The sequence below is a fragment of the Oryza brachyantha genome, chromosome 6 (genome assembly GCF_000231095.2).
Source record: "Oryza brachyantha chromosome 6, ObraRS2, whole genome shotgun sequence".
Lineage (NCBI taxonomy): Eukaryota > Viridiplantae > Streptophyta > Magnoliopsida > Poales > Poaceae > Oryza > Oryza brachyantha.
The window spans coordinates 18,687,790-18,714,085 of NC_023168.2; the positions used below are offsets into that span (position 1 = coordinate 18,687,790).

A 26,296-nucleotide genomic window follows, 5' to 3' on the forward strand; every position below is an offset into this window, starting at 1 on the left:
TCTAGCAGCATATCCAAAAATGAACTCAAAATGGTTCTCACAGGTTGAGATATCTCAACATAACTGCAAGGGCATTTGAAGCAAATAGCAGGACAGCAGATCCAATAAACATTGTGATTTGCATACTGTTCTTGAAGTATATATACTTACATCATGTCTGGCTTGTCCTGAAGGACTGGAAAAAATGATCTACCCTAAACTAGCTAAGCTTGCAATGAATACCTATCCCATGCCAATAGAGTAGATATGTCATTGCAGTAAACCACTCTACCTATTTTCTTTAAAGCTTAACAAAGACAAACTCCTCAACTGACGGTATGTCGCCTATCAACTTGAGAGCTTCCTTCTCAGGCTCCTCATCGACACCAATGGCCATTATAGCCTGCTTTCCAGGAGCTGTCCTTCCAACGCTCATAAAATTCACATTTACATTCATCTTTCCCAAAATCGATCCCACCTTTCCGATTATGCCCGGCTGATCAACTTGGCGGCAAAGTATTAGGTTGCCCTCAAGACTAACATCCACACTGAAAGGTCCAACAAGTGTGAGATGTGGTTTGCCATCCTTAACCTCTCCCTCCACCCTGATGTCACCTTCATCTGATAGGGCACCGGCAAACTTGGACTCTACATTGGCGAGATGGACCTCGATAGAATCTATTGGGATCTCTGGTGAGCCATCAAGGAGAATTCTCTCTTCGCTGATGCGAACGCCTCTTTGCTTGGCCACATAGTCAGCATTGACAATGTTCACAAATGCACTTGAAATGGGTTCAATTATGCCTTTGGTGACCATGGCACGGAGTACTCTTGTGTCCAAGTCATCAGGGTCTCTAGCTGATGAATAGACAACCTTCACTCCCTTAATTCCGCTTCCACCAGCTACAAGTTGCACCACAAGCCGGCCCAGTTTCTCAGCAAGGATAACATACGGGGATAACTCCGATAAAACCTATGGGAATTCGGAAATTTTGAACACGAGCAGATTGCATAATTATGCTGAAAACATAACAATATGGTCCTTGGTAACGGAAGTACCTCAGCAGGGACCATCGGGGCATTAACAGCAGTAGCAGCTAATTCCCCTTTTAGTGCTCCGAGAACTGCCTCTGCAATTTCAAGGGCTACACCTTCCTATAGAAGTAAAGCGCGTCAGGTTGGGAGGATAGGCTAGTAAGATGTGGTATTTGTACAGGACAAATAGCAAACCTGTGCTTCCGATGTACTAGCTCCAAGGTGCGGTGTGACAGTCACATTTTCATGGTGTACTAACTTGCTGTCTTTTGGTGGTGGCTCCTCAGTGAAGACATCAAGTGCTGCCTGACTCATACCTCAAAAGCAATCAGGAAAAAGGCAAAAACGACCTTTTCTGACCAACAAAAATGAACATTATGTTGTGTTTACATTAAAACGCACTGCACAATTAAAGAACATGATATCAGGAATTCACAGAAACCATTCCACGGCACTAAGTGTAATCAACAATAGGATGAATGGCACGCGTTAAGGAATTACCTGTGAAACTGTTCCATTATCGAGTGCTCTCAGCAATGCGTCTTCATCAACTACCCCACCCCTTGCAACGTTAATAATCCTCACACCCTTTTTCATATTCGCAAAAGTTTCATCATCAAAGAGCTTTGCCGTTGATGGTGTAAGTGGCATATGCAATGATATGAAGTCTGCACTAGAGATGGCCTCATCAAATGATACAAGATCTACACCAATTGCCCGGGCTCTATCAACAGGTGCATATGGGTCATGAGCAATGATATCCATTCCAAGTCCTTTTGCACGACGAGCTACTTCTGAGCCAACCTTTCCAAAACCCATAATAGCTAGTGTCTTTCCCACCAAAGAAACACCAACATATTTGTTGCGTTGCCATTTGCCTGAATATGTGTAAAGTGACCATGGTTATATATTAGTCCGTATGCAATATGAAGAGCACAATGATGTATCAACATTGTACCTTACGCATATCACATACATTTTTTTTCTGTTGCTAACTTCTAAAGTTGATAAATAGATATGTACTGGAGTTAGAACCATGGTTTCACTTATCGCAATAATCACAACGATTATCACAATAATAGCCCAAGCTGCCAAGATACAATAACGATATGCCGCGGTTTTGTTCGGCAAATATCATGAGAATTCAATTTTTTTAAAAAAATATTTATAAAAAAACAAAAAAACTGTGGTATATCGTGATAATCGTAACATGTATCGCAGCATATCGCGTGATAATCGAGACATATCGCACGGTTTTGACACCAAAACCGCGATTATTGATATCGTGAAAACCGCCACGATTATCATCCTATTTGCCGATTACCGTTACTGCCAAAACCACCACGATAATCACCCGATACCGCGTGATTGTCACTCAATATCATGCGGTTTGACCACCTAAACCACAATAGTTTTTCTCAAAAAAATGAATTTACATTCGTGTGATTTCTCCGTGGTTATCGCTATTACCGCCGATAATTTTGTTTCTGCCGCCCTGGCGGTGCACGGTTTTACAGGAGAAAACAATAAGTGAAACCTGGTTAGAACACAACAATCCATGCCTCTTGCTCACATTGACTAGGAGTTAACACATTCAGGTCTAAAGTTTCAAATATACTAATGGAAAATGTTGTTGCTAAACTCTAGACACAAAAAAAAAAATGGCTGCAATATAACAGAAAGGTAACTCATTTGAGTACATGACTTCTTGATGAAGTATATGTCATATGTTGAAGATTACCTAAAAGAGAACAGATCTTCTCATTGGAAATTATATTGTTGCCTTATACAATAGAGAACAGACCAAACATTGCACAAAATGGGTCTTGGACGGGCTAACATATTACTATGTTATTGTTCATAGTTGACGCCTTAAGGGCCACAAAGTCCTATGTTCAGCTGCACAATATCAGTAAACAAGTAAATCAGTCTCTAATTTACTGATATTCCTACTATAGCACAAATCAACACCACCATATTTTTGCTTCTGCTTATACGTATATGCTAAAATTTGAATTTTCAACCTTAATTTTGAAGTTGATTTTAAAGGTTCTCAAGTTTATTTTCCAGTCTTAGCTTGTAGATCGCTAAGAATATATATATATATATATATATATATATATATAAGTTTTATTAATAAATTTTTTTTTATTTGCAAATATGTCATTTAGCAATAACCCCCCAGACTTGATCTAGTACTTGCTATATACTAGCAATCATTCGTCAGTGCACAGACCATATTCAGGTTCGAGCCCCTGTACAGCATCGGGTGAGAGCGTCCTTTGCAGACAAAAAATGGAGGATGGACTACATTGTTTGTTTGTCAAAGTAAACACAAACCATGTGTGGTTTAACTAGTGTACTACAGTCTAAAGCCAAAACTACAGTTATAACTTGATCATGCCATTCGTGCCACAAGTACTAAAACACGACAAGGTATGCCCTGCACATCATACCACCATCACTTGCAACCTAACCATCACTCCATCAGAGCAAGGCGATTTATGCAAATCATAAACACAAGATGCAGCCAAGCCTCCATGGTAGGATCTCCTAATAAAATAGTAATAGCACCCAATATGTTGATCAATAGAACTTAGCAATAGCAATTCGCTGCCCATTTCATAGTATGCACCTAGACGACTGAATTATAAGGTTTGGATAAACGAGGGCGTACCGGCCTTGAGGGAAGCGTCGGCCTGCGCGACATTGCGCGCCATGGCGGTGAGGAGGGCTATGGCGTGCTCGGCGGCGGCGACGGTGTTGGAGGTGGGGGCGTTGACGACGAGGCACCCGGCCTCGGTGGCGGCCTGGAGGTCGACGTTGTCGATGCCGACCCCGGCGCGGCCGACGACGCGCAGGCGGCCGCGCGCCGCTTCGAACACCTCCCGCGTCACCCGCGTGGCGCTGCGCACGACGAGCGCGTCGACGAGCGACACCTTGGCGCGGAGCTCCTCCGCCGTGAGCTCGTATGCGCAGTCCACGTTAGCGAACCTCCGCAGCAGCTCCAGCCCCGCGGCGCCCAGCTTCTCCGTGACCAGCACCGTCGGCCTTCCCGCCGCGACCCCGCCCGGGGCGGCGGGGGGAGCAGGCGAGGGCGCCGCGGAGGCGGAGGCGGAGGCCCTGCAGCCGCAGGCGAGGCCGCGGCGGCGGAGCGGGGAGGCGCGGCGGCGGGCCAGGGCAGGCGCTCCCGCGTCGGCACCGGGGGAGGTGGAGGGCGGCGCGGCGAGGAGGAGGTGGCGGAGCGGCGCCGCCAGGGCCAGGGCCATCGCGCGTCGTGCGGGTGAAGTGGAAGGCGCGTGTCGCTACCAGTTTGTGGACGACGTGAACGGGAAAAGGTTCCCTGATCTTTAGGACCTCCCAACACGTGGCGGCCTGCAAGGCTGCAACACGAATCTTACAGCGAATAACCTTCCGGTCTGCTGCTGGGCAGCGCAACTGGCCGACGCCCCGACGGAGCACAGAGCTGCTCATCCGACGTGACACGTCGTTCACAGTGGAGGCCGCTCGGGCCCATAGCACTCGAAGAATGTTGGGCCGAAGAATTGGATAGCACACGGCCTCTCCAATGCATGAAAAGGGTCATAAAATCTAAAGCTACACCAATAAGACCACTTAGTCGTAAGGGTGGAAACGACCTAACCAAGTCAGCTTGGTCAAAGATAGATTTGGCTTGGCTCGGCTTGATGAAGAAAACGAGCAAAAAGGCAATTTGGTTTGGCTCGTTTCAAAGCTTCTCGGCTTGGTTAAGGATGTCAGTGCCATAGGGGCGCCGAGATCGAGCGACACTGGAGAGGGAGGCCTAAGCCGGCGCAACCACACAAGGGAGGGAGGCGGCATGGCAGCGGTTGACAACTTCTCTCGCCGCCCAAGTGTGCTCGGGTTGAGGCCGCACCGGCGTCATTAATATATCGGCACACTCACGTCCCATATACTCATTGGTTATTCCATAAAGCATTCACTACTCGTATTATTTAAACATTTTGTATAAGTATAAACTTATATCATAATTAAAATAGATTTAATTCTATTTAAACCAAACAACTAATAACCATGTAAGATTTTCTTAATAAATTGAATGGTCAAAAGTTCAGCAGCCTCGTCAACTATTAAAATACGGCGGGAAATATCACCCATGTGCACCGTGCACGTACGACGACGTCGGCAGCGGCTCCAGCGAGAGATTGGCAGCTGCCCGTCTCTCCCAAGTGGCCGGCCGGCCCTACGACTGTGAAGGCGACGCCCCCGACGCCTCCACCCACGCCGCGCCAGTGCCGCCGCCGCCGTCCTCTTCTGCTCTGCTTGCCCACCCGCGGTGGGGGTAGCTTGGTTACCCAGACTGAAAGCGGCGTGACCTAACCGGCCGGGCCCCTCTCTCACTCGGGCCAGTCTAGCCCCAGCTGGGCCAAGTGTACATTTCACTTTCTCTGAAATTACTACTGCCACTAGCCCACTACCATTGCTTGACACATGCATATGTTGATCGTGCTTGTTCGTGCAGTTGTAATCGTGCTTAGCTGATCTCATTTTTGAGCTCCTGCATGATGCAACTGTCTGGGCAAGTACGTGCTCGTGCAAGAAACCACCGTGCATGTGTAGCAAGCACCGGTTCAGAACAGCTAGCGTTCGTCAGAGCAACCTGAATCATGTATATTCTGAATAAATACCGGCATAAACTGAAGAAGCCTGACTGACAACGGGGTGATCGTTGCATATTTGTAAATGAAAAATAATTTTTGGTTTTAAAAAATGAAAAATAATTTATGAATAAAATTTTTATATACGTGTTCTTGGTTATCTAAAAGATAACGCTGGAAAATAAACACAGTGAAAAAAACTAAACTCAACTCCAAATTTATGATTAAAAATTTAAATTTTGACTTAGGGTTTGTTTAATTCCCAAAAAAATTGGATGGGTGTCTCGTTAGACGTTTGGCCGAATATCGGAATTTGTTTTATAGTACGAATGAAAAGATAAATTTCATAGGTCGCCTAGAAACCGTAAGACATCTTTTGAACCTAATTAATTCATCATTAGCACATATGGGATACTGTAGCACTTATGACTAATCATGGATTAATTAGGCTTAAAAGATTCGTCTCACAATTTTTTCCTAACCGTGTAATTAGTTTTTATCTTTATCTATGTTTAATGCTCCACTTAAATATCCAAAGATTCGATCTAATGTTTTTAGAAAGAATTTTGGAAACTAAACGGACCTTACAAACATAACCAGAAATGGAAAAAAAATGAAAAAAATGAAAAAGATAAGGATGAACGAGACCATGCACTGCACACGCAAGTATGCAACCCTTGGTCCAAACAAATTTTTTCACGTGTTTGACTATGTAGTCAGCTAGCACAAGTGGCATCCATTCCAGCCTGCAACTATGCGAGTAATCTACTCCAATTTTGATGTCAAAATCATCGTGGTGGCCTGATAGGCCTGGGCCTATGTGTATGCCCCAGTTGCTTGGGCAAGAGACAGCAGGAGCTGGTTTGTGAACAGGTTCGCTGCTGCAAGTGGACTCACACGGCTACTGATCTACAGCTAATTTCGCTATCGCCTCGCCTGCTCGCATCTGCAATTTGCAGGGCTAAGAATATTGCATCCTTCAGTTCATCAGTTCGATCGACGTCCATGTGAGCATCATGGGTCAGGATAGCCCCAACGCCATTGCTGTCCGGGCTGTACTCCCATTGGCTGATTTAATCCTATTGTTTTCTCGTTTTCGTCCTCTTGTCATGACCAGTTCCGATCAATTCGTGCAGCTGTGGTGTTTAGCATCACACAGTGCCAAATGACCCTAGCTGATTGCTGTGCCTGCAGTGACTTACATTTGGCATTCCAGGACTAAGCACTTTCCATTGCATTCAGACACCGGCAAGCTGTCATTATTCGTTAATCTGAATCTATACACATACTACGTGTCAGACTACGCGTACAGTCACTCTCAGGAAAGACCACCGCTGCTTCAGAAGCAACTAAACAAGTACTACACTACTAATCTTCCTGCATCAAACTAAGAACAATCCCCAAGTAAGCAGCTTCAGTGCAGGCACCGAAACCCATTTCTTAGTTTCAGCCTTGTCCTTTCCTGCACAAATAAACAAACTCAAAGCCATCAATTATAAATTCATAATAAATACCAATCTCCTGTTCACTTCGGTGATCTTGGCTGCTGCCCCCTGTTTAAAATTGAGCTGAAAATTTTTAAAAAGGGTTTCAGTTCAGACATCAGATCACCGCACCCATGTACACAGGCAGGCAGGCGCACGTACATATATAAACCTGAGCTGAGCTCATCCCCAGCTGTGTCTGACTATGTAAACATGCACTGCCAATTTTGTTTAGTGTTAGTGCTCATCATCTAGATTTGCTTGTTTAATGCACTACCACTGGTACAATAATAGTTCGTCCTTCTCTCATGTATCTCCAAAGAAAGCTTATATTATACCGGTTGCGTTCGTTTGCATAGATTTTTCCAAATTATTCTCCGGTTTTTGCACATACGTTCTAAACTGCTAAACAGTATGTTTTTTAAAAGATTCTATATATAAGTCCATCTGCGTTCTTAGTATATTTTTTTAATTTTATATTAGTTAATTTGTTATACAATTAAATAGCTATAAGAAATAAGATAATCTTTGATCTTTCTACCGTAAAAAGAGTGCAGCTATGATTATGTTTCTTTGGCTCATGAAAGATGAAGAATAAAAAATTATCTAACTTTTTAATAGTTATTTAATAATATAAATAAAAAAATAATTATTATAAATTCAAATATACTCTATAGAGGTGATATAATGAACTTATATACCAGAAACCTTTTATAAGAAAATAGATCGTATAACAGTTTAAAAAACACATCAGCAAAAGCTAAACACGTCAGCGAATAATCTGATGGAAAAAATACAACCTATGTGTGATATGCTCAAACCGTAGAATTCTTATTATACGTGCAAATTAATTTTTATGGTAAAATTAGTTCGAATTTGAGTTGAACTTTGGGGCCGGGTCAGCTTGGGCATGGGAGTTGTCTTGTTCGGAGTGGTTATTGGATTTTGGGTGAGCATGGCCCGGGGTGGGGCCCTACCACCCACGCCGCCCTTACACCTTTCCCATTTCTCCACCACTGGAGCAAGATGTGCCCATTGGGCTCACACGTCGCAATCGCGACATGATTAGCCCTTGGAACGGGAGAGGGAGAAAAAAAACGCACTACACCTACATATTAACAACTAATTTATTGTTATCGATAGTTCCATCTTTCTCCTAGTCCAAATAAACACTTTATTTTTTTTATTTCTGTCGAACCATTCGTCTCATTTAAAAAAATTAAAAACAATCAAGCGGAAAGTTATATTTATATTTTATTATCTAATAACAATACAAATATTAGTTAGAAAAAAATTAAATAAAATAAATAGTCAAATATTTTATAAAAAAATAGAAAAATAAACTTATTTTAGAAACAAATAAGGGTGACAGAGTATTTAAAGATAAAATATAAAGAATTTTAAACCAGGAGCGATTGATCTAATAAACAGTAACGTGAATAGTGACTGACATGTTGGTATAACATTTAAATCTCACCAATAATTATATTTTAAAATGGATAGAGTAGTTTTTAAGTAGATGGTGTTATGATGTTTAAACGTACATTTATCATTTATTTTGTTTAAAGAATTATGTTATTTTTTATTTGATTTACCATTAAGTATAAATTAATTACCTACAGATTTGCAGAAATCATTTAAATAAAGCCTATCAATCAAGTTATTTTGGGACAAGATCTGAATATTGGGGATATATATAACAATCACGATGATACGTAATCTTCTTTCTTTTTCCCCGGATCATTCGTGGGTTAGCGAAAGGAGCAAAGCTGAGGGGGAGAGAGCTCACGAATTTGTGGCGAGATTGGGCAGCTCCGTTGAATCTTCCGGTCGCAAGGATGGGATTGGAATTGAGGGGTTCGGATCATTGGATGGGATGGGGATATTGGGATGGGATGCCACCCCCCAAATATCCAACTCCCGTCTTGGGTGTTGCTAAAAATATGACAAATTCCGGAGCAGCTTGGGATAAAAACATTCTTTCTTCACCGTCTTATTGGTAGCAATTTGACTTTTGGGAACGAAATGAAATGAGGGTTGTGTTTTTTCTCCTTCTCTTTTTTTCCGCACTTTGTTGTTCAGTGCCGTCGCCGTCATAGATCTCGTACTTTTATTAAAGTGTTTTAGAGCAATGTTAATAGAAAAAATAGCTGATAGCTCAGAAGTATTTTCATGTCGTTAAGAGCTAATATATAACTAGCTTATATAACATCGTTAATGTATACTCTATCTTTTCTACACATATTGTTTTAGAATTGTGTCGCACCTAGGAGTTCGCTTATGTCACTTGTTATTCCTACTCTTACGTGAATGTCAGATAAAAGGTGTGGTCAGTTTATTGCCACTTCCAAACTTATAAGTTTTGACAATACAAAAAATTACTAGGATAACAACCTAAACGCATATCAACCATTAGTACCCTACCAATTAAATTTTTGACAAAGACGCTTAGTACCCTACCAATTAAATTTTTGACAAAGACGCTAAAATAAGCATAGTCAACAGTATGAAAGTATTTTATCCGTCGTCTATTTTTGAGTTGCTTAACGAATATTAAGGTCGAAAAGGAATACTACAATGTCTTTTAAGAAAAAGTGAGAGAATGGATTGGATAAAATAAGAAAAATTTTAAATGATAAGTGATATAGTACAAAATAAATGCTTATATTTTTTGTAAATGATTGAAATCTTGTAAATACCTACGTTTAGAACCCGAGATTGATTTATAAACAGAGGTATGGCCGTGTTCAGCCGTAGAATAGGGTGTTAGAAAAAACATAATAATAAATTAGTACATAATTAATTAATAATTATAAAAAATATGAAAGAGTTTAATATGATTTTTAAAGCAACTTTATATAGAAAAGTTCCATAAAAATACGATGTTTAGCAATTTAGAAAGTGTTTGCGTGAAAAACTAACATATCTGGTACTAAGGAGCCGAATGCGGCCGTAAGTAGTAATACCGTGACGCCTACCGTGACATACCAAAATTTAGCCGTGCCAAAGTTTGATAAGATTAATTTACACAATAAAGTGAACAACTGCAAACTTCTTTTCCTCGGTTGTTCAAAAAAACCTCCCGCAAATATTTGCAATTATACTACACGTACTGCTGCTGCTGCTAGTAGTAGGGAGTAAATACGGGTATTTAAGTTTTACTGCTACTACAGAAGCACGCGCCATTCCCTTCTTCTCTGCTCTTTCTGACAAGATAGAATCGAGATGCAGAGCCGGGCAGCGGGGGCGAAAAGACCATTTCGCCCCCCGGGGTGGAGTCGCTGACGGGTGGGTCCCACGTGGGGAGGCAGTGCCTGCGGGATCGGCCAGCGACCTGGCTGCCCTTCCGCCCGTGGGTGGGCGTCAGCAGTGAGCAGCGGGAGGCGTCGTCATCACGTGATGCTGCCAGGTGGGCCCTGCCAAGTGGGGCCCGCCAGGAGCGGGGTGCGCTGCTAGTTGCGACCGGTGGTGGGGCGCGTTCTGGCGAGCGGCGATGCGACGCTCCACCGACGGGGGCGGGGGCGGGGTGGTTCAGGCGTAGAGGACCTGGGCGTTGCAGGGCGCGAGGCCGGCGAACTCGGCGGGGCCCTTGACCACCTCCCAGTCGACCCTCTCGTCGTCCCCGCCGTGGAGGGAGGGGGAGGGGGAGACCGTGCCTATGGCGACGTCGAGGCCGGCGCCGACGACGTATATCCGCCGCCTGCCGCCGCCGACCTCCTCGACCTCGCCGGAGACGACGTGGGGCCGCCTCACCTCGGGGGGCACCCCGCTGCCGGCGACCATCCTCCACTCGTCCCGCGGCTCGTCGTACCGCTTCAGCCTCCACTCGCCGTACTCGGCGACGATGTACATCCGGCCGCCGGCGACGGCGCAGGAGCCCGTCCACCCCTCCCGCATCCCGCGCGCCATCTCCGACCACGAGTCCGACGCCGCGTCGTACACCGCGCCCCGCGGCGCCCGCTCGAACGGCCACGCCCACCCTTCCGTCACGTACAGCTTCCCGCCCGCCGCCGCGGCGTCGTACCTCGCCACCGCCGCGCCGCGCCGGGCCGCCGCGGGGGCCCACCTCCCTTCCTCCGGGTCGAAGACCTCCGCCTCCCCGTCCTCCCCGGCCACTACCAACCTCCCTCCCACCTCCCCCGCCGCCATGTACCCCCGAGGAGTGCCCATCGCCGCCGCCTCCTCCCACCCGTTCCTCGCCGCGCTGTACACCGCGACGCTCCTCACGGCCTTGTCGCCCCCTTCCTCCACGCCCCCAATCACATAGATCTCGCCGCGGCGGGGGAGCCCCACCACCGCGAACGACCCAGCCGCCGCGCCGCCGGGCACGGGAGGCAGCAGCAGCCACCGGCGAGAGAAGGGGTCGAGCGCCTGGCACTGCAGCCGCCGCGACGCCGGGTCGAACGCGAAGGCGAACAGGAACGGCAGCGAGAGCGCCACCGACGCCGACGCCCCCGACGGGAAGGCCACCGGCTTGGCCGGCGAGACGGTGAGGAACCTGTTCCAAGTGGACGACACGGTCCGGAACAGGCGGTGGTACAGGAACGGCAGGTGGAGGAGGCACTTCTCGGCGACCTCCTCCGGCAGGCCCGGGATGAGCTCCATCACCTCCTCCCCGACCTCGTCGGCAGCTTCCAGAACCTGCTGCTTGCTCATGGAGGAGAAGCTCATGGTGGCGTTCGTTCGTTCGCCGGGATTTGGGTGCGCGGCTGCGATTCCGGCGGTGGAATTTTCTTCTTTTTGGGAGATTTTAGCGCTTAATTTGCTCTGAGAATGGGAGAAGGGGTGGCTCCGAATTTATAGTGTGGGTCTGCGAGCGGGGAGCAGCGGCTTTGCTTGCTCAGGCTCAGGCTCGCGCTCCTGTGGGATTCAGAGTTTTCGGATCTGCTGCAGATTTTAGGTCCCCCAAGCCCGTACGGTTTTTTCTCTGCCGTCCGATGAAGCCTGGACGCTCGAATCTGTGCCACCACGGCACCAGGTACGGCATTCGAATGGCTCAACATTGCAAGTTATACCTACTATTTTCTGTTGCCATGTAATTCCATATCCCTAAATAAGCGACTAATTTATTTAATTTCAGATAAATTAATACTAGGTAAAATTATTTTTATGTTCCTATCTATTTATAACTTTGGGATTGAAGGGTGTGTGATAACTGCGCACGTCCCTATTTAATTAAGTTGTTTCTTTCTAAGCTCCAAAAATAACCGCTTATTTTAAGACAAAGTTTTTGATAAAAATGATCATTTATTTTGGAAGAGAGAGTTCACGGTATATGAACTATCTTAGGACGGAGGAAGTATTGCACTCCATGTCCAAAAATAGGAGTAAAGGGAACGTCCACTGGTGAGAGATCTAATCTTTAAACGGTAAATATCAGACTATAAAAAGTAATAGTGTATTATTATGAGTCGTAAATGCTTCAAGTGTAAAAGGAGACTATTCCAGGTGTTCTATTCTTTTTAAGGCAGATCTAGTGTAGTGATGTGAACTACCATTCCACATAACAAGAGGGCAATTGTTTGTCATTTTTATATAGAAAGTCAAATGATATATTTATAAATAAAAAATAATTATGAACAACATTTATAAATGTATTCTTAGTTATCTAAAAACCAAATCAGAAAAATAAATTTCGGTAAAAATACAAACTCGACTTTAAATTTAAAACTAACAATTAAAATTTTGATTTATAAATATAAGTAGAAACGAAAATACGAGCGTAAAGTTAGCTTCCGATGCCTTTCATATAAGCCACCATCAAAGGTGTGGGTCAATGTCCTCCGGACCAAAGCTATTCCGCATTGATATCGTACCTATGTTTTCTAACGAAATCACTCAATTCATACAAAATACAAATCCTTTCAAAATATTTGTGATAATAAGTTATAGATATTGCATGGATTTTGAAAAAAAACGATCGTTCGTTTGTTGCCAAATTTTGACAACACTAAGTTTTGAGGTATAATACACCAAATGGCATTAAGGCCCATTTTGGTTGGTACCATACCAAATCAGTAAGGTAGAATATGCTCATCTACATTTATTTAGCAAGGCTTGGTATTAATCCAAATGTGTTGAAGAATTTATGAGAGTGGCAAATAAATTGATAGAGAAAATTTGGCTTCCAGCCAAAGCTACTGAAAGCCACGACTTTATCATTATTTAGTATAGCTGGTTTAGGCAATAAATAAAATAGTATCCCCTTCGGTTATTATATATTTAGATCCGCGGCGTATCCAGTGCACCGGGATCACACAAAAAAAATTCTAATTTATGACACATATGTGTAGAAAAAGAAAATAAACAGTATAAAGAGAAAAAAAACTTCCTTAATAGTGTGGCATGGTGATTTTCCATTGATTACATAGTTGTATTATATTTTTGAAATGATATATTTATTGTATTTAAAAAACTAACTTAATGATATAAATTTAAACTTAAAAATTTTAGATGGGGTTAAGATCGAGCAATAAAACGAAGAAATGGCCAAGGATGGTGTTCCCATAATGCTAGCTTGGCACGGACGGTGGACCAGCGCGGAGGAGCATCATCGTTGTTGTCCGACGGCCGGGGGGTGTGGGCCCGCCCCGTGGTGCATGCACTAGCGATGCCCGGTGGGCCTGACGGTGGGCCCACGCCGAGCGTGTCGCCGAAGGAAAACCAAGAAAACCTTTCGGGGGTTGCGGCTGTGCCTGCGCTCTCCTCTGTTTTAGTAAAGTGATAAAAGATAATATAAAAAGACGAAAATATCCTTCAGTAAAGTACTGCTACGTAGGGGATCGTTGGCAAGGACGTAAGAGTATAGCTTTTTATATAAGTGTTCTTCAGTAATCTTAAAAATATAGAAAAAAAATAAAGTACGATAACAATTATTAAATCTACTCTAAATTTAAGATTTAGAATTTGAAGTTTAGCTTATATGCATAAAAATAAGGTTAATAAAAGAGCTAACTATTAACTCCAAAATCTTTCCACGTTGGTAAAAACTAACTTGTATAATCTTTCCATGTTGGTAAAAACTAACTTGTATAATAATTTCACACAAACATACATTATATCATTGATGTATGGTCCACCTTTCACTTAGTTTGTTAAAGCTTGTGTTGTAGATGGCCGTAAATTTATAGCTCGTTTTTTCTCCCATTTACGGAAACATAAATATGAGCGGATAATTTTTAGAACTCATTTATATCACATACTCTCTCCGTTTAACGATGTAAGACTTTCTAGCTAGTTTTGCTTAGATTCATATAGGTGCTAATGAATCTAGATATATATAAATTATATGTATTCATCAATTGATGAATTTAAACAAGAATAAAAATTCTTACAATATACAGTGGCCGCGTTCGTCGTCCCAATAGTGAACTTATCCTCATCGTTTTTCACGAGCACGTTTCCCGAACGCTAAATAGTGTATTTTTTGCAAAAAAATTCTATAAGAAAGTTATTTTAAAAACCATATTAATTTATTTTTATATTTTTTAATAATTAATAATTAATAATTATATAGTAATCTATTACTATTTTTTATTTTTTATGGTAGGGATAAGTTAACTTCCGCGTACCAAGCGTTAAACACGCTCAAAACGAAATAAAAATAGAGCATACTATTTCCTCCATTCCCTACGCCTTTTTGTCCGTGCCGCGCGCTTGGCTAGGCAGGCGGCCGTACCGCGCACTGCGCACCGCCACGCCTCGGCTTTCCCCCCTCCACCTCGCCATGTTTCGATCGACGTCGCGAGCAAACGGGTGCGCCGGCCGCATGCACCGACCTACCTACCTTTGTCTCCCTCCCTCTTACCGATGCATGCGTGGCCTGCTCTCGGCGATGGCGACGATACATCGACGACGAGGGGGCTCGCGACACGAGCATTGTTACCCGCGTAACCGTTGCCCGGTTTGTCGATCGTGTGAACCGTGCGTGGCGGTGTGGCGCTGCAGGGAGGTGCATGAATCTGCTGTACGTACATGTGGCACCGTGTGAGAGTGTAGTCGATCTCACTCTGGTTTACGGCCGCGCGCGGCATCTCACGTTGTAGGTTGAACACTCCAGAAACTAACACAGTTCCAGATGGATGCGGTTTACTCCGTGTCGGAAATAGTACGGCTTTTGCCGGCGAAAGCAGGCCGTGCTGATCGAGTAGGAGCTCAGATCAAGAGGGTTACTCTTGTGAGACTGAAGAAACAAGTGGGAAAGAAATTAATAGTAATGCGCTAGTACCTTCTGTTTGGGTTGAGCGTATGTACAGTATTAAGTCCCCGTTTAGTTTTCAAAAATTTTCACTCAAAAACATCCCATCAAATATTTGGACACCTAAATAGAGTATTAAACATAAATAAATCGAAAAAATAATTACACAGTTACGTGAGAAATTATGAGACGAATCTTTTGAGCCTAATTAGTACATGATTAGCCATAAGTGCTACATTAATCTACATGCGCTAATGACGTATTAATTAGGCTCAAAAGATTTGTCTCGCGGTTTCCACGCCAGCCGTGAAATTCGTTTTTTTATTCGTGTCCGAAAACTCCTTTCGACATCCGGTCAAATGTCTGATGTGACATGTAAAATTTTTTATTTCACCAATTAAACATCCCCTAAGATTAAGAATCTGTCTGGGCCATGTACATATGCCATGTGTATATTATATCGCTGACAACGACGATTGTCTCTGGATGATTGTCTCGTTATTGATTTTTTTTCTCGCAATCATTTGTCTTATTTAATTTTTTATAAAAATACAAAATTATAATTTATAATTAAAATCTGTAGTTTTTATATATTTTTCTTCTATTGGTTTTCCAACATAATTATGCGTGTATATTTCTTAATTCATGGCCTCGTTTTGATCATGTGTTGATCTATAGCTTTAAAAATGCGTCATATTACACGAAGCATAACTCATGTAATTAGAAACTAGACGATCTAAGTATAGGACACGTATTCAATTAATACGTATGTTCGTATGTATGACTGATTATTCTCTCAAGAATAGACAATATAACCAAGATATACGTGGAGACTTCATAAATTTAAAATATACTAGCCCAATCTCTTAAGTATTAAGGGTGCTTGTATGGCTGAGATAGGATGTAGATACGCATGTTTATAGATGCAAAGGAAGGGATACTGATAATTCTTTCAAATGTGTTCGGAGATATTGAAAGGAGCAAAATACATGTGATGTCACTAAACTAGCTTGGACCTAGATATTATCTAGGTATACTAGCTGAATACCTGTGTTTTGCAAAGGATAAAAATATATTATGTTATTCCTAGAATAAATAGAAAAATATTTTTCATTAAATATGCGACTATCTTTTTTATATAGAAAATATTATATCAATTTTATGTGGATATCCATCTGGATTTAATTGATTTTTAATACTACGAAGTTAAGAGGGTATTAAAAGGGTAAATTATAAAAATGCAATGAGAGTATGTGGTGCTAGAGATTCTGCCACCATCACTAGAGGCTTTTATAGTAGTAAGATAAACTTCTAAGACTTGATTGATTTTTATAGTAGTACATCACGATCCATGAAGGCAATAATTTGCACTTAGACTTTCCCTCCGCAATATTTCCCCCACATCGACTCCAACTACCCCAGGATAAATAGATATGCATTTCTCTGTATTAAATGATAAACAATTTAAATCATATGCTAAAAATTTTGGATGTAGTGCAGTGGTTGTTGATCTGGAGACATGCTAAAAGGGGGATTTTGAATGGAAAATTAATTATATATGATCCCCATGAATAGCTACGTCGGCGCCAGAGCTATCCTATTTGTAGTTTTGAACTCACGTGACACATTAAGTCAAGATTATCAACTTAGATGACACATCGACCCAAATATAAGGACTGAAGGTGTATTTTACTCTATTCAAAATGTATGTTCATATGAGTGCTTGTGTCTGCATTTATATGATCCTTTGCTAGTTCTATATCCTTGTGCTGATTGAGCAGTATGTTAATGGTCGCACGTTTCATCGAAAAATATGAACAGCTTGCTCGATAGTGATATTTCAAACTTTTTTCTAGTGTTGTTGACTATTACGACGTGCTGGATCCACAAATAAATATGTAGATCACATAGATTGTACGTCTAAACCTTGCAAAGTCAATGAGTTAAGAAATACACACCGGCTCGCTCCGTCATGTGAAGTTGAGAAACACATTTCTCCCATATTTGAGCATGACAGCTACCAAGCAATGGCTGCCAATACTACCACACTCAAATTATGCCTTTTGGCTAATCACTTGGAACTGGTTATTAGGGGACTTCCGACACAAGCCACAAGGAACATGGTACACGATGATTAGCTTTCGTTTTTTGAATTAAATTCGAATATATATATATATATATATATATATATATATATATAACATTTTAAAGAATTCATCATATCTTTAACAAAAACAAAAATACATATATTGCGCTACGGCAACACCCTCCTCGCCACAGCTAGCGGCGATCCCCACCGTTGTCGCTCGCCACACCATGTGGCAACAAGCCTGTCAGGGCTATGTGGGGGCAGAGAGGCTCTCGCTACGGATGCGTTTTTATTTTTTTAAACAATAATCTATTTATAAAAAAACAGTGAAAAAATCAATGAAAAAAATCATACTATTTATGAACTCATCATGTGAAGGGAGGAGGGGCCTGACTGAGTGTCCCTGATTTTCTGAAGTGTTTTTGCAACTTGCACAAACTACTCACTTTGGAATACAACTTTCACAATAATGATGAAACATCTTAATCCTATGTGAACAATTGAATAGTATTCCATGATACAAACGATGCGTAATTATTGAGTTACTTATAGGAGAAAAACAGTGCAGGTGAGTACCCCGGCCGACTATATAATGACCACTATCTACTGTTTCATATGTTCCATAGTTTGAAAATTAGTTGGAATTGAATAAAAAGAAAATTATAATAGGTTAAGATGAGAATATTCTGAGCAAAATTTTATAAAAAAAAGTCTATGAATGGTTGGAAATAGAATGTACTTGTCGAATTCGTTATGTTAGGGACATATTTCGAATGCTAAAATTCTTATATTTTTGAATAGGAGTATTCACCGTATCTTCTCACTTTTGCTTTTGTTTATATACCAAAATTTAAACTTTTATCTTAAATTTAGAGTTGATTTTTCAAACAAACTTTATTTTTTAACCTTATCTCCAGAAGATTACGTATATAAAAGATTATTCACAAATAATTTTTTATTTACAAATATACTGTTTAGTTTTTATTAAAAGAAATCAAACAATCACCACATTGTTCCTCTCGAAGAAGAGGGGTACTGGTCAGTGTTAGGCCCCGTTTAGGTTGAAATCTTTTTTGAGAGAAGTGTCACATCGAATATTTGACCAGATGCTGGAAGGGGTTTTCGGACATAAATGAAACGAATTTCACGGCTAGCCTAGAAACACGCGAGACGAATCTTTTGAGCCTAATTAATCCGTCGTTAGCACATGTTTGTTACTATAGCACTTATGGCTAATCATGGCCTAATTAGGCTCAAAAGATTCGTCTCAAGATTTCTTTCGTAATTGTGCAATTAGTTTGTTGTTTCATCCATATTTAATGCTTTATTTAAATGTTCAAAGATTCGATGCGATATTTTTGGAAAAAAGTTTTAGGAACCAAGTCATTACTACAGTCCGCTGTGCAGGCACATATTGGACTGTCAGACTAGCTGTTCGCAGATCCTTATTCTTCTTTTCCCACAGTGATCGCTTCAATCTACAGTGAAAATAAAGTAATAGTAGTAAGATATCGCCATCGGATAACGACTAGCTGCAATTTGTCAAGCTCACGACATCCATCACCCTCCAAAGCACATATTCCGGCAAATCAACGGCACAACAACCCGAGCGAATTAAGCTCGCTCGCGTAGACACGACGGACGCACATAACACACAGACACAGGTGGTGGGACGGACGGATCGATTCTGCGCTCCACTTGTGGTTGGAGCAACAGGACGAGATGGATCGATGGACATATGCGGATGCAAGATGCCAAGATGCGCGCGGGATTGGTGGGTCAGTGACAAGGGGAGGCCTCAGGCTGGCGATGGATCAAACCCGCCGAATCTGACGGCAAGCTCGGCTCCATCTCACGTCTCCTTTCTGGCCCGCCGCCGGCCCCCGGGTGATGTCTAGGCGTGGATTTTCGGTAATACTGTATTTAACTTGAATTTTATGTATTATTGGGTTTATATGTCAGTGAGTAGGATGGATGAAACCCGTCGAATCGCTGAATCTGATGGCAAGCGCAGCTCCATCTCACATCTCCTACCTGGCCCGCCGTCTTGGTCGGGTTGGTGTCTAGGTGTGAATTCTCGGTAGTACTGTATTTGATATGGACCTTATGTGTTTTTGAGTTTATATGTTAGCGATCAGTAAGTGAATCTGGTTCCGTGATGGTCTGGATGGTCACGACGAGAACGACCGGTCGGTCCCTCCCTCCGTCGTCGATGGAGAAGATGTTGATATCTCGTGCTCGCTGCAACACCGACGTGTCGGGTGCACTTGACTGGGATTAGGCTAGGCGTCGGCGTCGTGATGCCTATGTGCAGCGTAGTGAAATCCACACGGTGCCGTATATACAGGAGGAGTAGATAAGGATAACCCGATTGTCACAGTGATACAGTACTCGAGAGTAACGTGACACATACATATGAGTACAGGCTCAGGTACTTTGACCCGGATGAATAACCGGAGAAGGCTACAGTTTGGCTGTATATAAAAAATAAACTACAACAAAAATTTCAAAATCAACTCAAAATTTACAATCTCAAATTTAAAATTTAGCTCATAAGTATGAGCATAAGTGAAAAGATGGTGCTCAAATTTATGAACTTCTGTTACGCCTCAATTTTGCAAAAGCAGAGCACATCCAAGCTCCTTTGCCGCCGATAGCCTGCAGCGTGGTAGTTGACATTGTTGAATTCACGGATAAATTTTGTCAAAAATTGACTTTACTTTTAGATAAATTGTCGTACTAGAGTTTAAGAAAGTAGAGACAAATTCAATACGTGGGGAAACTGAGTGACAAATATATTGAAAATTGAAAACGGTAAAATCAGTTTCGGTTTTTTTTTGTATATTGGCATATGTAGGATACGAGAAACATAAAATGTTTTTTATGTTGATAGTAACTTTTAGAGAAAAAAATTACTTGGTACTAATTTTAAATTACGATAGCCCTTCTTAAATTAAAGGGTCCGCCTATTGATCAAACGTTTGAAAATTTTAATTTTATTAATGAAATCCGGTCAATGCCGTTAAATGATAATTTGAAGGTATGCACGGAGTCAAAAATCTCATACACGTCCCCTTCCCCAAGCCCCCATACATTACGCACGTGTTTGACGGAAAAAAAATCAAACGTTTAATCAATAGAAAAAAAGTATACGTTAAACTAGAGTTGGTCCCGGATTACCCATTTACCCGGTGTCCACCCACGCCGATCTCCCACGGCGCGGTGTGGCGTGGCGCAGATGTTTCTCGCGGCCGTCGGCGCGTGGTGGTCCTCGCCCCCCACCCCCGCGCGCGCGGTTGGTGGCGCGGAGCCCTCATCGGCGTCGGGACCAGCCGCGACTTGCATGCGCGGCCGCGCGTACTGCTGCCTACCACCCCGGCCCGCGTTCTCATCGACGGCGGCGGGCTACTCGCCCGCCCATGACGCGCTCGTTCGTTTTGCCCGCAACCCCAAGGCTTTCGTACCATTTTGGCCGGTGTCGCGAGTCGCCGCGGGCCACACGTACCGTGCCGTGTCGAGCGCCGTGCGCTGCATGCAGGTTGCTCTGTTGCAAAACTGCACTTGCCTGGCCGTAGCCAAGCTAGGCGCCAATGGTGCACGTTTTCTGTCTGTCTGCCATGTGTTTGCTGCATCCTGCATGCGTCTCGATCTCTCATCACGGTCTCGCTGTGCGCCTAGTGTCTCTTTCTTTTGGTCGAGACGAGGACATGTCACGTACGTTTGCAAACCAACCAATTCAAGCATGCATGCATGCACCGGTGTTGGACGCACTAGGCACAGGGGATCAGCAGTGCTGGTTTGCGTAGGGGTACCTGTCCTGCAGTGTAGATCGGTGTAGACAGAAAAAAAAACATGAAAAGAAGTTTAGCTTCAGACGAAACCCAGTGACGATTGTTTGTCTTATTTCGAGAAAAAAGTTAAACGATTTATTGGAAAGAAAATACAATCTATGAATAATATATATATATATGCACGTTTTTATAGGTAAGACTAGAAAATAAATTATGATAAAAAATTCTAAAATATATTTTAAATTTAAAAGTAAAAAAAGAATTTTAACTGATAAACAAAAACGAAAAAGATAGGCCTGCTATCGATCATGCAAGCGTAAATCGGTGAAATTGCACGTGAAATACATGTATAGAGAAGTACAGAGACATATGCTCCTGTATTACGGTGCACTGTCCTGTCAGTTTGCGACGCTGTGTCACTGAACGCCGTGGAAATTTATACCGAGGGGCTTTCTTCAGAGACGTCTCCGTCAACTTTGCATTACTGTATACTACTAATCTACTATGGTGCACCGGGATTCTCAGCAGCAACTTCCTCACCTGTCAGGGAATGGCAGCTCGATCGACGATCTGACGCATGACGGGACGCCGGCGAGGGGACGGGAAATCAGCCGACGGGACTGATAATCTGATCCTGATTGGAATAAAAAAGCTTTGCGTTCTTGCTGCTCCGGCCGTCCATGACACGGACACCGGAATCGAATTCTTCACCACTAACCCCAAACGCTTTGTTGATTCCTCCTGAGCCATAGCCCACAGCCAATTCTTGCCCTCGTAGCAGTAGTTCTCACGGTGCAGAGGCCGGAAGTCAGCCACAGGCTATCATGGGGCGTAGTAGCACCTCCTGACGCAGAAGAGCATCCCTGTTCGTCGCTGCCCACGGAGTAACTGTAAAGCTTCAGTTTTCGCCTTGGATTTCTGTCCTGCCAAAAGGAAATTTGTTAGACCCTGTTTAGTTCCTGAAAACTTTTTTCTAAAAATATGACATCGAATCTTTGGTATATATATATGGAGCACTAAATATAGATTAAAAAACTAATCGTACAGTTACGAGGAAAATCACGAGACGAACCTTTTAAGCCTAATTAGTCTATGATTACTCATAAGTGCTATAGTAATCCACATGTGTTAATTACGGAATAATTAGTCTCAAAAGATTCATCTCGTGGTTTTCAGACAAGTTATAAAATTAGTTTTTACATTCATGCCCAAAAATCTCTTTCAATATTCGGTCAAACATTTAACATGACATCCAAAAATTTCTCGTCTCGAACTAAACACGTCTGTAGCCATGGTTTTTCGATTGGTAGGACAGGCAAACAAAATATCAACGGAAGTGTTGTCAAGAGCGACTGATGAAACAAGCTCTCTGAATTCTATGTCAGTTGTTAGATCAACTGTACGTGGAGACAGAAAATATATTATGAATAAAAATTTTTATTTACATATATTTTTAACGATCTAAAACCATACGCTGAAAAATGAACTTTAGAAAAAATATATAAAATTACCTTCAAATTTAAGGTGAAAATTTAAATTTTAACTTATAAAATTAAACATATAAGTGAAAAGAGACGATGATTTATGCGTCAAATTTTCATCTCGGCACGTACTACTAGCAACCCTCGTAATAGAATGTTTGTGTCTATAGCTTATGATCAACAATATCTTCAGAAGGAATAAAGATGCATAATTCATCAAGCTGCACATGAGGAACAGTCAATGTATGTGTATCGGCTCATCGGAGTGCCCATCAATCAGTCAATACATATCCCGGAAATGCGCCCATGAGGCAGCCGCAATGCTGTGATAAGCAGCTCGTTGGTGGAGGAGAATTGCTTGACGAAAACACCACGAGTCCAGGACAGACAAGACATGAGTAGACATAGGGGTCAAGATACCGGGAAATCCTGACACACCCAAGAACACCACTCGTGCCAGTAGATACCGTCGAATTGGGCAATTCACACCGGTAATCGGACAAAAGGTTTTTCGAACATAAAAGAAAAAACCAATTCTATAGCTCATCTGAAAATCGCGAGACGAATCTTTTGAACATATGTGGTTATTGTAGCACTTATGGCTGATCATGAACTAATTAGACTCAAAAAATTCGTCTTACGATTTTTCTCTAATTGTGTAATTAGTTTTCTTTTTCATCTATATTTAATGTTCTATTTAGATGTACAAGAGTCTGATGTGATGTTTTTAGAAAAAAAATTAGAAACTAAGCGGGCCCAACATGCAGTAAATCCGAGGTTGTGGGGAGAGGATGAACAACGGTATATTCCCGGTGTATGAATTGACAGATTGCGTTGGTGTTAATTAATTCCTTCAGGAGTCTCTTTCTCATCTCCAGAAGGTGAATTTCGTGTCGTCCTATGAGATGTTCAGGAGTTCCGTGAAGTGACATTTAATTTGGAAATGAAAACGATAAGACATCTACATTACCTGGAATTTTAGGTCCGTTTAATCGAAACAAAGTAATAATCGTCAAATCAATCCTAATTTTGGCGAAATCCAGTGGACACATGTATGGATGGGAGAAGACTAGTGTTCATGAGGAGACTGATTAGATGGCCCTGTTGGCCTTCCATTGTGTAGCAATCAAAGATTGCTGCTAGTACTTAATTTCCCTGTTGGCAGCACGATTTGATAGGGTCATAGAACGTGTCTGAATTTTGTTTACTTCAGATCGATCCCTTCCTTGCCTGTTTTCAAAAAAGCTCCTTTCCTACCATCGAAACGAGGATACAAGTTGACACGACTAATTAATTAAGAAATGGGTGCTTGAAAACCAACTTGTAGCCTCTTGCTAACCAGAAATCCAACATGATTAAAGATTCTGCTAAGATGCTTGCTAATCTGTAGCCAAAGATCGAGAGTTCAACCATATAGTACTTGTAATATACGCTCTGAAATTTTTTCCCGTTGTTAATGCAGTTAGTTCAGATTGCTTTTGGCCGTTGCAACTTGCAAATACAAGATTCAGACAGGTGGATTCGTGCCGAATTATTATAGCTAGCAGCATAACATGAGCATGATTAAAGAGTTAAAATAAGTATCAAAATTCCCTTGAGCTGCGCAGCATCCAAACCAGAAAGCTATGGCAAACAGCCGCCTTCGCAGACTAGATTAGTATAAGCTTTTACTCTCGTTCTTTCTTTTGTATCAAGAGATACTAATATTTTCACCCGTACTATCCATCCACCCACGACTAAGCTAGTACCTTGAGATACCAGGCAACCCTGACCATTCGATCTATCATCACCAATAGTCATGAGTTTAGTACCAACTTAATTGTGAGGTGGGTAGCACGGATGGGGATTTTATTATCTCATGGTACTAGTATCTTGCGGTACAAAAGGATAGATCGGAGCAGAGCTCGATTAGTATAGGGAGCAGCAGAATCACTACCTATACATGAGAGGCTCAACCATCTCATAAACAATGTTTTCTGCTGTCTCATGCTTCAATTACACACCATTATTATTGCAACTACTCACATTCTTCTGAGCCATTTGCTTTAAATTTCTGCTCCCCCCTTTGGCCACTTTATGCCAAGATATATGCATAGTTGCCTGATCAACATGATTGATGCCCTTTTGATGCATCTTTCTGTGTGCAATGCAAGTTGCTTTCTCACTCCACTATTGCTACTAATTTACATAGGCCTTGTGAGTTGTTTAATGGATCTAACTATCACAAGGCTCAATAAAATAGCATGCTCACTAATCACAAGGGCACAAAACCTTGTCCTAGATTCCAATTATTGGTAAGCTCTAGGCAAGCAAAGCAAGTGAGACAGTTGGGACAGCTTGTTGGAGCACGCCTACTTGTGATCTTTTTGGTGGGAAGAGAAACTTCTGCTGCTTTAAACTACTTTGCTACCATGCCACTAGCTAGTAGGCCGTTTATTATTCATCATCAGTTCAGCTTCATCAGCCATAAATTAAAAAAAACATAAAATTAACACATCTTGTGCCTGCATGAGAAATGATCTCATGTTCCAAAAGATATTAGTAGATAGGTGCGCCTTGCTAGCTAGTAGTAGATGAGTGAATCTTGCAGTGTGCACAAGATCAACCTGCTCTACATATATTTGACTTGACTATGCACACACATTGCCTGAACTCTGAACTTTGCAAATTGTTTTTTCAGTTCAGAACTTCAGATAGGCATGGTAGAGATTATTATACGAGATGACATATATTGTGCTGATTTCTCTCGCTGGGCAGATTTGCCTACCCATTAGTTTTATTTTATCCCCTGCATAATCTAGTGACAGAAGCGCAATCAATCATGGGAGCTCTAAGCTTATTACATGTGGATCTCATCTCCTCAAAACGAGCACAAGAAACCGGGCTGTTTGGAGAACATTCGTTGGCAACGGAGAGCGGGTGCATGCACGCGATCGACGTGTAGATCCTTTGCTTGATTCGGGCCCCAACGAACAGCAGAATTTCTGTGGAGATCGATCGCCTCCCTCCCTCCCGACACCTCCGATCTCGAGGCGAATTCTTTATCATCGCTGATCGGAACAAGGCGCCCGGCCGGCGACGACGTCATGCTGCATCGAATCGAACCCTCAAAATTCATCTCGAAGCGAATTAACAACGATGAATTATTGCTACTGTTCGAGAGAGAGATCGGCAAAAGCATGATTGATTATGCTGGTGGTGACGAACATGGGGGGAGCTAGCGTCGGGGAGACAGAGGTGGTGGGGGGTGGCAGCAACGGGTCGCGGAGACAGCCATGTGATCGGCCGGGTGGAAGCTTGTTGGTTTCTCTCTCTTTCAATTCCCGCCGCGCCGAGCTTGTTGGAGATGAGACGGACGGACGGACGGACGGGGTGCGCGCGGCGCATGCGGTGGTGGATGATTCTGCTGTGCTGCTGCTGCTGCTGCAAGCAGAGTTGATGGGGGTGTGGGTGGGTGGAGAGAGTGAGGGTGTGTGTGTGTGCGTGTCGCGGCTTTTAGGGACAGCGGGATCCCGGCGTGATGCGCGTGCGCGGCAAGCAGCCGGCCCGGCCGCCCTCGTCCTCGGCGTTGGTGCCGCGCTGTGGGAGGCAATGCCGAGCAGA

General features: G+C 42.7%; 2 protein-coding genes across 2 annotated transcripts; both read right to left on the reverse strand.

The window, feature by feature from the left end:
• LOC102720719 (D-3-phosphoglycerate dehydrogenase 3, chloroplastic-like) lies at nucleotides 1-4,308 on the reverse strand. Its single transcript, XM_006657144.3, has 5 exons — nucleotides 3,692-4,308; nucleotides 1,516-1,892; nucleotides 1,210-1,320; nucleotides 1,039-1,134; nucleotides 1-952 (listed from the first exon to the last, which is right to left on the reverse strand). The coding sequence occupies exons 1-5, from the start codon at nucleotides 4,281-4,283 to the stop codon at nucleotides 281-283; spliced, it is 1,848 nt and encodes a 615-aa protein (XP_006657207.3). The 5' UTR covers nucleotides 4,284-4,308; the 3' UTR covers nucleotides 1-280.
• A 5,836-nt stretch (nucleotides 4,309-10,144) lies between these two features.
• On the reverse strand, nucleotides 10,145-11,970 carry LOC121054813 (F-box protein AFR-like). The gene has a single exon (XM_040525611.1). It carries the CDS (start codon nucleotides 11,804-11,806, stop codon nucleotides 10,667-10,669), a length of 1,140 nt encoding a protein of 379 aa, XP_040381545.1. The 5' UTR covers nucleotides 11,807-11,970; the 3' UTR covers nucleotides 10,145-10,666.
• Between the last annotated feature and the right edge of the window lie 14,326 nt (nucleotides 11,971-26,296).